The sequence below is a fragment of the Hyperolius riggenbachi genome, chromosome 10, assembly GCF_040937935.1.
Source record: "Hyperolius riggenbachi isolate aHypRig1 chromosome 10, aHypRig1.pri, whole genome shotgun sequence".
In the NCBI taxonomy this organism is placed as follows: domain Eukaryota; kingdom Metazoa; phylum Chordata; class Amphibia; order Anura; family Hyperoliidae; genus Hyperolius; species Hyperolius riggenbachi.
Window position 1 is genome coordinate 212,577,594 of NC_090655.1, and position 10,453 is coordinate 212,588,046.

The 10,453-nt window shown below is 45.5% G+C and overlaps 1 protein-coding gene across 1 annotated transcript in view; it reads right to left on the bottom strand.

The window, feature by feature from the left end:
- Nucleotides 1–1,534, bottom strand: part of LOC137536792 (mannose-binding protein-like) — a 36,725-nt gene extending 35,191 nt beyond the window's left edge. The window contains exon 1 of the mRNA XM_068258993.1: nucleotides 1,486–1,534. Coding sequence (XP_068115094.1) covers nucleotides 1,486–1,534 — 49 coding nt within the window. The remainder of the gene's footprint in view (nucleotides 1–1,485) is intronic.
- Nucleotides 1,535–10,453: the final 8,919 nt, after the last annotated feature.

Below are 10,453 nucleotides of genomic sequence, written 5' to 3' on the forward strand. Positions count from 1 at the left end.
CCCTGAGGCCTAAAGCTGTAAGCTTGCCTGCAGCAGCTGTCTCTGTCTATGTAACACAAAAGCTACTAACTAAAATACAATGTCTATCTAACTAACAACAATATAGGTGTGTATAGGAGGTGTATGTGAGCAAAAACGCTAGGTAAATGACCACAATAGAGCTCTTGCTAAGCCAAAGCACAAAGGAGCAACTCTCTCTCTATGCAAGTCTCAGGCAAGGACGGAGAAACCTAACATGGCGGCCGCTATTTATAGGGTAGGGGCTGGCCAGGGTCCCCCTCTGTGATTGGCTGCCGTCAGAGGGTCTGGGAGCCCTCTGATTGGCTCTAAGGACATCAATCTGGGCTATGACGCTATTCGAGCTCGGTACCCGAGCTCGAATAGCGCCGTTTGCTCGAATAGCTCGAATAGTGAATGGGCTATTCGCGTTTACTCGAATAGCCCATTCGAATAGCTGCAGCTATTCGGAGCTCGAATACCGAGCTCGAATAGCTGAAAAAGAGCTCGAATATTCGAGCTACTCGAATATTCGAGCTCTGCTGAGCACCACTGGCCCCGGGACAGGTGAGTGATTCATCTGCAGCTACATGTGCACTGGCCCCATGAGCAGTGGGGGTAGCAACTTGGCCTCTTGAGCGCGTCCCAGTGGCTGCAGCTCTTGAGCGCTTTCAGTCCAACAGGAGAAAAGGGCTATATAAATGTTCAGATTATTATTATTATAAAAGCGCAAAGGCTGTAAGAGGCACCCAGAAGTGGATAAAACTGAGTTTAAAACCACTAAAAATAGAAAAATAGAGGTGACTTACCTCATTAACTACAACTTCATATAAATATGAATTTTATTAAGCACTAGTTGACCTAAGCCCTTTTAAAAACGGGCTCTAGGTCTCTGTCACACCGATGCTACCGCCGCATGTCAGTCTGCGTACCCATCCGCCGCAAGACCACACCCTTCCACTGCCTGCGAGCAGCCGTCCGCCTGTGCACATGCAGGCCCGGCTCCCTGGCCCCGTCCTCCTGTCCCAACAGCTTTCTGTGTTGCACATACGCAGTAGCACAAACGCACGGACACAGGGACAGGATGACGCAGGGACAATTAGGTTTTATTATATAGGATATGTATTTCATAGGTCTGTGCCCACTTCCTCAGGCCAAATAAAGTGCCAGAGTTGTATCAGAGCCAAATACGGAGCCTCAAAGGCAAAAAACATAAACTAACAGAATTTTGCCTTCTCAAAACAGAAGGTATTTGTGATTATTCAGGTTGTGAGCATTTGAGGTGTCCCACAGTGCATTATTGCTGATCATATATGCAAATCATCTCTCTGTTGTCCCTGATAGCTAAACACACCTCCAGAACTGCTGGAATGCAATGATGTTTGTTAAAGGAACATCACTCTATAAAGGAAAAAAGATAGATGATAAGGTAGTATTGAGTCCCTTAAAGGAAAACAGAGACGAAACCTAAAAAAAAATCACACATACCTGGGGCTTCCTCCAGCTCCCTCTGGCCTGATTGCTCCCTTGATGCCATCCTTCGCCTCCTGGATCTTTGGCACGGGTCCCGGTATTGTGGCCATTCGGGGCTTACTGTGCATGTGCAGCTCTTCCCTCCGCGCTTCTGTTGCCAGGAGCTTTTCAACTTGCCCTGACTGGCCGAAGATACCGTGGACCCCGTACTGAAGATCCAGGAGGCGGAGGATGGCACTGAGCTAAGTAATCAGGTCGGGCTGGAGGAAGCCCTGGGTATGTATAATTATTTTTTTATGTTTCGTCTCTGGTACACTTTAACCCTTTACCTCCAGTGTTGGAACCTCATATATGACAGCGGCCTGGGGCCAGCTCAGGGCCGTTTTGGGGGCTGGAGGGGTCGCTCTCCCCTCTGCACGCTCCCCTCCAGTTTAAATCAGTGTCTGTGCAGCGACGGGCAGCGGGCATATACACATACCTTCCTTGCGTTCCACTGCGGATGCTCCTCGCTCTAGTGTCTGACGCTACTTCCTGTTTATACAGGAAGTAGCGTCAGACACTTGAAAGAGGAACAACTGCGGTGGAATGCAAGGAAGGTATGTGTATCTGCCGCTGCCTGCTGTTGCACAGACACTGGTTTAAGCTGGAGGGGAGCACAGAAGGGAGAGCCATAGGTGAGGGGGGCCAAGCTCTCCCCTCATGCCTCGACCCCTCCAGCCCCCCCCTGAGCAGGCCCCAAAGTGATCTCACAATTTCTGCAGGGGAGCCGGTGGGTCATAGTTACACTCCTGAGAGCGGCTGTGGAATAAAGCCTCCAACACATATTAGATAGGGTTAGGCATTCATTCCACAGTGCTCCACATTGGGCTCTATTCTCAAAGACTTCCCGCATGCGGTAAAGTACATGCAGGAAGTTTGCAACCAAAATACCGTCAAGTTGAAATTCTCAAAATGTTCCGCATGTTTTTTCCGCATGCGGAAAAAGTGCGGTAAAAGTGCGGGATTCATGCGGAAAAATTTCCGCAAAAGTCGGTATTTTCCGCAATAAAAAAAATCAATTCTCAAAAATGTTCAGGCGCATAATTTTGTCGTTATTCACCGATTTTTTATCACCTACAATATATTGACTTTAATGAAGTGTGGAGGCTTAAAGAGAGTCTGACGCGAGAATAAATCTCGCTTCAGACCTCATAGTTAGCAGGGGCATGTGTGCCCCTGCTAAACCGCCGCTATCGCGCCGCTAAACGGGGGTCCCTTCACCCCCAAATCCCCTCGGTGCAGTGGGGGAGCGCTTCCTGGTTGGGGCAGGGCTAACCGCCGCAGCCCTGCCCCACGCGCATCTGTCAGCACGTATCTCCGCCTCTCCCCCGCCCCTCTCAGTCTTCCTTCACTGAGAGGGGCAGGGGAGAGGCGGCGATGCGCCGCTGATAGACGCGACTGGAGGCAGGGCTGCAGCCGTTAGCCCTGCCTCCACGAACGACCAAGTCTGCGACCAAGTGTTGCAGTGGGGGGTTTGGGGGTGAAGGGACCCCAGTTTAGCGGCGCTGTAGCGGCGGTTTAGCAGGGGCACACATGCCCCTGCTAACTATGAGCTCTGAAGCGAGATTTATTCTCGCTTCAGAGTCTCTTTAAGGGCTGTGCTTGGTGGACTTTTTTTTTAAAAAACACTTTTTCATGCGACCTTTTTACCTCATGATTCCCGCATGAATAATGGCTGTTTCCGCATCTTTTTTCCCGCATGCGGAAAACATGCGGAAAATATTAGTGAATGTGGAAAAATGCGGAGTTTACCGCTGGCGGAAATATAGCTGTAAAATTTTGCTGTGTTTTTGCCTGTTAGTGAATAGAGCCCATTGTGGTTTAGCGATCTGCCACAGCAGACATGCAACAAACAAGTCCATTGTGCTCTTTACTATTCCTCCCCCAGATGTTGCTCTATTGTGTTCCCCTTCATCATCCCTCCCCTGTTTTCCAAACATTCAATTAAGCGTTTAACTATTAGTAATTATTAAAACTTATTTACATTGATTTAATATTTTGTATTCCCACAAGTCATATTATCATATATAACTATGACAATTTCAAGCACCTCTGAACCAAACCTAAGGAAGGAATCTTAAAGGTACACATACCATGTGTAGAGAACTGGGATTTTGTATATACTTCATTCAGCAGATGTTAATCCCTCAAAAAAAAAATTGTTTTTCCTGGAGCTGAGTTAAGTCATTTTTGCTTATGCGGTTCAATATAGAAAGTAAGTGGCTACTTACTCTTCTTTCATAAGTTTAGCTGGTTTTCTACTCTGCCCAGTCAATGGACTGAATAAGCTTTACTGCGTGAGAGTTCCCACCCACAGTGCTGACTCATTCTAATCATGAAACATTAGCCAAGAATCATGTGATCTAAATGTCATATGTATTATTGTCAGTATAATCATTAACTTTTCAAGTTCCATTTTAATATACAGTATATTCTCCCCTTCTCTATGGGCTACATGTGTTTCACATATGCCTAGTAGACCATCCCTCCCATAGCCCGTCATACCGGTAGAGACATTCTTTTCCTGGCACCCATAAGCAGCAGGTGACTCCAAAGCCATGCCCATCAAAAGTACAGCGAAAACCAGCACAAGCTGCATATTGCCAATTAAGCCGATCTGTAGAGAAAATAAGATTATCTGTAATGGCCACTAAAATAAGATTATCTGTAATGACCACTAAAATACCATCACTGTTACAGGCATGCTGATTTTGCAGTTTTCTGTGTAGAGGGATACATGGTAAATGAATCACCTCAGTAGAGGCAGAAGCAAAGCATGCATTTAAAATCTCAGCTTTGGTTCTATTATCCAAAACTGTGTTCCCTACCTGACCTTTTAGCAGTCCTTTAATCTCAGCCTTCATTCTTTTTGAATGTACATATTTGCAACACTTTTTGACTTTATATCACAAGCAACATGTTTATTAGCTTCCAGTTTTGAAAGTCTGATAGCCTTTTTACAGTTTTTTCTTTAAATGAGCTATATTTCTATAAAACAGTAGGATTAGCCATACTATGCCAGGGAAAAAACACATATATAAGTAGATAAATACTTGATCTACTTACATAACACATGTATTGTGCTGCTAGCAGCTAGGCAGGGAAATAAATGGAAGAGGAGGAATATATTATAAATAAAAAGAATCCCCAGCATGCAACTGTTTGGCACTAACTACTAAAGGGCCAGTGCTCCTTAACTTGATCTGGACTAACGTAGGTTGAATCTACGTCTAGCAGGTGGCGATGCGGCCCTGACTGGACATAGGTTAAACATCCCATTAGCCGCGTGTCCCCGCCATTACTGCCAATCTCGCTGCTTTCACCCCGCCGCAATTCGCTCGCCCTGCCGTCTCTATGACGGCAGAGCACTGTGTGCAGGTCAGGAGCCGTTTTCATTGGCTCCTGGCCCTGTCATCACGTTAAGCCAATCCCATTGGCTTACATTGAGTGACAGGATCAGGAGCCAATGAAAGCCACTCCTGACCGGCGCACAGTGCTATGCTGTCATAGAGACGGCAGAGAGAGGAGCCTGCAGTAAGGACAGAACGGCGTGACCAGCGGGAGCAGTGGATTTTTGCGGTGATTCGTCGGGAAGATGCGTTTTAGTGTACCAGCAGCCTCTGGTCCTTAAAGGGGCAGAGGCTGCTGGTACCGAAGTGGTTAAGTATGTGATAACTCCTAATCATAACAGCAGAAAAAGTTTTGAAAGTTTTGAATGCAGGATTAGCATCTTTATCACGTAATACACTCACCAGTTGCTGTTAAAATTTTATTTTTATGGTGACAATCCTGTTTTAAAAGACAACTGTAACACCCCCCCCCCCCCCACACCCAGGGAAATAAAGATAGATACTCTCCTAAAAGGAGGGAGGGCTCTGGGTCCCTTAGAGACTCCCTGGTCCTCTCTGCACTCCTCATTCCACCGCCAGGCCCCATTCGTATTCCCGATAGCTGCATCTTCAAGTCTCCTAGTGCTTTTGAAGATGAGCAGCTCTGCACCATGTGTGAGTCTACGCTCTTGTGTGCGCAGTACAGGGCCACTTGTCTTTGGAAGAACTTAGGTCCCCGAGTACTTCTGCAGCCTTCTGAGGAGACTAAATAATAAAATAAAACACTACAATGGGGGGCCCGGCAGTAGAATGAGGGGTGCAGAGAGAACTGGGGAGGCTCTAAGGGTTCCTACTTCTTCTAACTTTTTTCCCGGGGGTTGGTTACAGGTATCATTTATGCATATGCAGTTGCTTTATGGTGCATAGGCATTAGTGTTGGGTGAACAGTGTTCGCCACTGTTCGGGTTCTGCAGAACATCACCCTGTTCGGGTGATGTTCGAGTTCGGCCGAACACCTCATGGTGTTCGGCCTTTTTAGTTCGGATTCGCCCGAACAGCTTAATGCCCAGCCGAACAGGGCCCTGTTCGGCCGAATACTGCCCCCCATGGGGTCGCAGGCATAAGGGGGGAGCATGCCCTGGTTGCGGGGGGGCGGAAATTCCCCCCACCCCCTCCGCTAGCGCTCCCCCCTCTGCCCGCTTCCCTATACAAAAATTTTCCGTAAAGTTCAATAGTACCTTCAGTGGCTGGCTGGCACTTCCGCCCTTTCTCTGACCTCACGTCCTCTGCATACGAGGGTACGCGTCACGCGTACCCTCGTATGCGTCATCACGTAGAGGACGTGAGGTCAGAGAAAGGGCAGAAGTACCACAAGGGTACTACCGCTGAACCGCCCACTGCCCGGCCTCAACGCGTCCTACTCGGACTCCTCCTACTCACTCACACCACAGTGCCAGCCAGCCACTGAAGGTACTATTGAACTTTACGGAAAATTTTTGTATGGGGAAGCGGGCAGAGGGGGGAGCGCTAGCGGAGGGGGTGGGGGGAATGCGACCGGGGCATGCTCCCCCTTATGCCTGCGACCCCATAGGGCCCCCAAAAGCGGGATGTTCGGGGGAGTTCGGGGTTCGGGCCGAACATGCCGAACATCTGGCCCATGTTCGGCGAACGGACCCGAACCCGAACATCCAGGTGTTCGCCCAACACTAATAGGCATATCTTTTACACTTAAAGGACAACTGTAGCAAGAGGACTATGGAGGCTGCCATATTTATTTCCCTTTAAGCCATACCAGTTGCCTGGCAGCCCTGCGGATCTATTTGGCTGCAGTAGTGTCTGAATAACACCAGAAACAAGCATGCAGCTAATCTTGTCAGATCTAAAAATAATGTCAGAAACACCTGATCTGCTGCATGCTTGTTCAGCATCTATGGCTAAATGTATTAGAGGCAGAGGATCAGCAGGACAGCCAGGCCAATTGGTATTGCTCAAAAAAGGAAATATATATAGCAGCCTCCAAATCCCTCTCGCTACAGTTGTCCTTAGGGCCCGTTTCCACTAGCGCGAATTCGCATGCAGACAACGCATGCGGATTCGCATAGGCAATACAAGTGGATGGGACTGTTTCCACTTGTCAGTTTTCATTTGCGTTTTTATGTGCAGGATTTTTCTGCACGGTAGACCCTGCAGAATTCGCCTGCGTGTGGAATGCAGGCGAATCGCAGGCAATGTATTTAATAGGGAAATCGCATGCGTTTTTTGCATGCGTTTTTTCCCGCGATTTCGCGTGCGATTTCGCATTGAAAGTAATGTAAATTGACACAGGCAGTGACATGGTTAAAATCGCACATACCCTGCCTATGCGAAATCGCGGCAAAAAACGCATGCGGAATCGCATCCGCATGCGATTTTGTCAGCGGTGATATGCAGCGATTCCGCACCGCACTAGTGGAAACGGGCCCTTAAATCATGTCCAAAACAGTATTAATTATCCATACGGGCCTTTATTGTGTCTAGATTTTGTATTCTGAAAGATATGTACATTCTACAAAAGTCAATTCCACACATTACTTTTGTTTGGAGTTTGGGAGAGTTCATGTTCTCAGAGAACTCCCCAAAACAGGTATTGTTATAGTGAATTGTCAGAAGTGTACCCAGTGTTCACATGATCTGGTGCTAGGCTGTCCAGCAGCAACGTAAATGGTGCCAGGCAGTCCAGCAGCAATGTAAATGGTGCCAGGCAGTCCAGCAGCAAAGTAAATGGTGCCAGGCAGGCCAGCAGCAAAGTAAATGGTGCCAGGCAGTCCAGCAGCAAAGTAAATGGTGCCAGGCAGTCCAGCAGCAAAGTAAATGGTGCCAAGCAGTCCATCAGCAAAGTAAATGGTGCCAGACAGTCCAGCAGCAAAGTAAATGGTGCCAGGCAGCCCAGCACCAAAGTAAATGGTGCCAGGCAGTGCAGCACCAAAGTAAATGGTGCCAGGCAGTCCAGCAGCAAAGTAAATGGTGCCAGGCAGTCCAGCACCAAAGTAAATGGTGCCAGGCAGTCCAGCACCAAAGTAAATGGTGCCAGGCAGTCCAGCAGCAAAGTAAATGGTGCCAGGCAGTCCAGCAGCAAAGTAAATGGTGCCAGGCAGTCCAGCACCAAAGTAAATGGTGCCTGGCAGTCCAGCAGCAAAGTAAATGGTGCCAGGCAGTCCAGCAGCAAAGTAAATGGTGCTAGGCATTCCAGCAGCAAAGTAAATGGTGCCAGGCAGTCCAGCAGTAAAGTAAATGGTGCCAGACAGTCCAGCAGCAAAGTAAATGGTGCCAGGCAGTCCAGCAGCAAAGTAAATGGTGCTAGGCAGTCCAGCAGCAAAGCCATTGTGCGCTCAAAAACCACCCCCAGACTGCAAAATGATCCCATTACATCAATCTGAAATATGGACAGTCAGGTCATCACCAATATAAATGTTTAATTGACAATGAAGCGGTAAAAAAACTTATGACACAATGAATTCTATGTGAAGTATGGATAATTAACAGAACATTAATAGAAAAAAAGGAGTGTCATTTTTTTCCGTTCTATAGCTTTTTTTTTAACATTGCATCATCCTCTAACATTTGCAGTTTACAAACTACACTCTGTATTTTAAACTATAAAATAGAGCAGAGCTAATGACCTTTTGAACTTCCCTGCAGTAAAACCTTACCTGAAGCTGTCTTTCACTGATTATTTATGTATAAGAGAGAGAAGCTCTTTTGCATAGATAACAACTGAAGTTTCTTTACTCTTTCTGTGCTGGAAACAATGTGAGACTTTTGCCACTAATGTTCTATTTCTTAGCTGCACTACACATACAATTTGTTATCTCATAATTTTATTTTCACTCCAGATTCCCTTTAACAATTATCTTTTAAAGGGGTTCTAAAGTAGAAATAAAGTTATGAGATAAATAATGGTATGTGTAGTACAACTAAGAAAATAGAATATTAGTAGCAAAGATGAGTCTCATATTGTTTCCAGTTCAGCAAGAGTTAAGAAACTTCAGTTGTTATCTATGCAAAAGAGCTGTTTTCTGAAGCACTTATACATGAAAGAAACAGAGAAAGACAACTTCAGATAAGGTTTTACTGCAGGGAAGGTCAAAGGGCCATTAGCTCTGCTTTGTTTCATAGTTTGCAATACAGAGTGTAATTTGTAAACTGCAAATATTAGAGAATGATGTAATGCTATTGAAAAACTAGGAGACTCTTTTCTTTGCTACTAATGTTCTATTACTTATCTGTACTACACATACAATTCATCGTACATTTTTTTTCCACTCCAGTGTTACTTTAAAAATATTATTTAAATGGTTACAACCTTCCAAAATGCACTGGTAAATCCTAATCTGCATAACAGCTGTGTAGATAAAGACTCATTGAGAAATACATTAATGCTCTCATTAAAATCATTTTCAAAAGCCTGAGACTACTTACCAGCTCAGCTACAATGTACAGAACCGCAATGTAACTCTGCCTACAGTGTGCACCTATATATAGTGGTAGGTACATGCCATGGCTATATGGGAATTCTAAGTGACATTTCATGTGGAAGCAGATAAAAGATGAGAATTCAATCACCATCTATTTCCTTATAAATATCATGTGAACATTTCCTGAATTTCAATAGATTATATCAGTGTTAAAAGGATTGAACTTTCCAGTCTGTACTGATTTGGAGATATATTTGTGTGCCTGTTAGACATTAAAGTCACACATGTTACACCTACTGAGGCCATTACTATCACAGCTAAGGTGGCCATACACTATTAGATGTTTTTTCAATAACTTAGACATTAGATTTGACATAAACATTGGATTGAAATGAAAATCTACTGAAACTATAATCAGAGGTGTATCTGGGTAAGATGCATTCATTGGATAGGGAAAAAAAGGACGCCAGATATAGCTGAGAAGTTATTTCAGTTCTGAAAGGGAGCCAGATATAGCTGAGAAAAGTGATTTTGGTTATGAAAGGGAGCCAGATACAGTGGGTTGCAAAAGTATTCGGCCCCCTTGAAGTTTTCCACATTTTGTCACATTACTGCCACAAACATGAATCAATTTTATTGGAATTCCACATGAAAGACCAATACAAAGTGGTGTACATGTGAGAAGTGGATCGAAAATCATACATCATTCCAAACATTTTTTACAAATAAATAACTGCAAAGTGGGGTGTGCGTAATTATTCGGCCCCCTGAGTCAATACTTTGTAGAACCACCTTTTGCTGCAATTACAGCTGCCAGTCTTTTAGGGTATGTCTCTACCAGCTTTGCACATCTAGAGACTGAAATCCTTGCCCATTCTTCTTTGCAAAACAGCTCCAGCTCAGTCAGATTAGATGGACAGCGTTTGTGAACGGCAGTTTTCAGATCTTGCCACAGATTCTCGATTGGATTTAGATCTGGACTTTGACTGGGCCATTCTAACACACAGATATGTTTTGTTTTAAGCCATTCCATTGTTGCCCTGGCTTTATGTTTAGGGTCATTGTCCTGCTGGAAGGTGAACCTCGGCCCCAGTCTCAAGTCTTTTGCAGTCTCCAAGAGGTTTTCTTCCAAGTTTGCCCTATATTTGGCTCCATCCATCT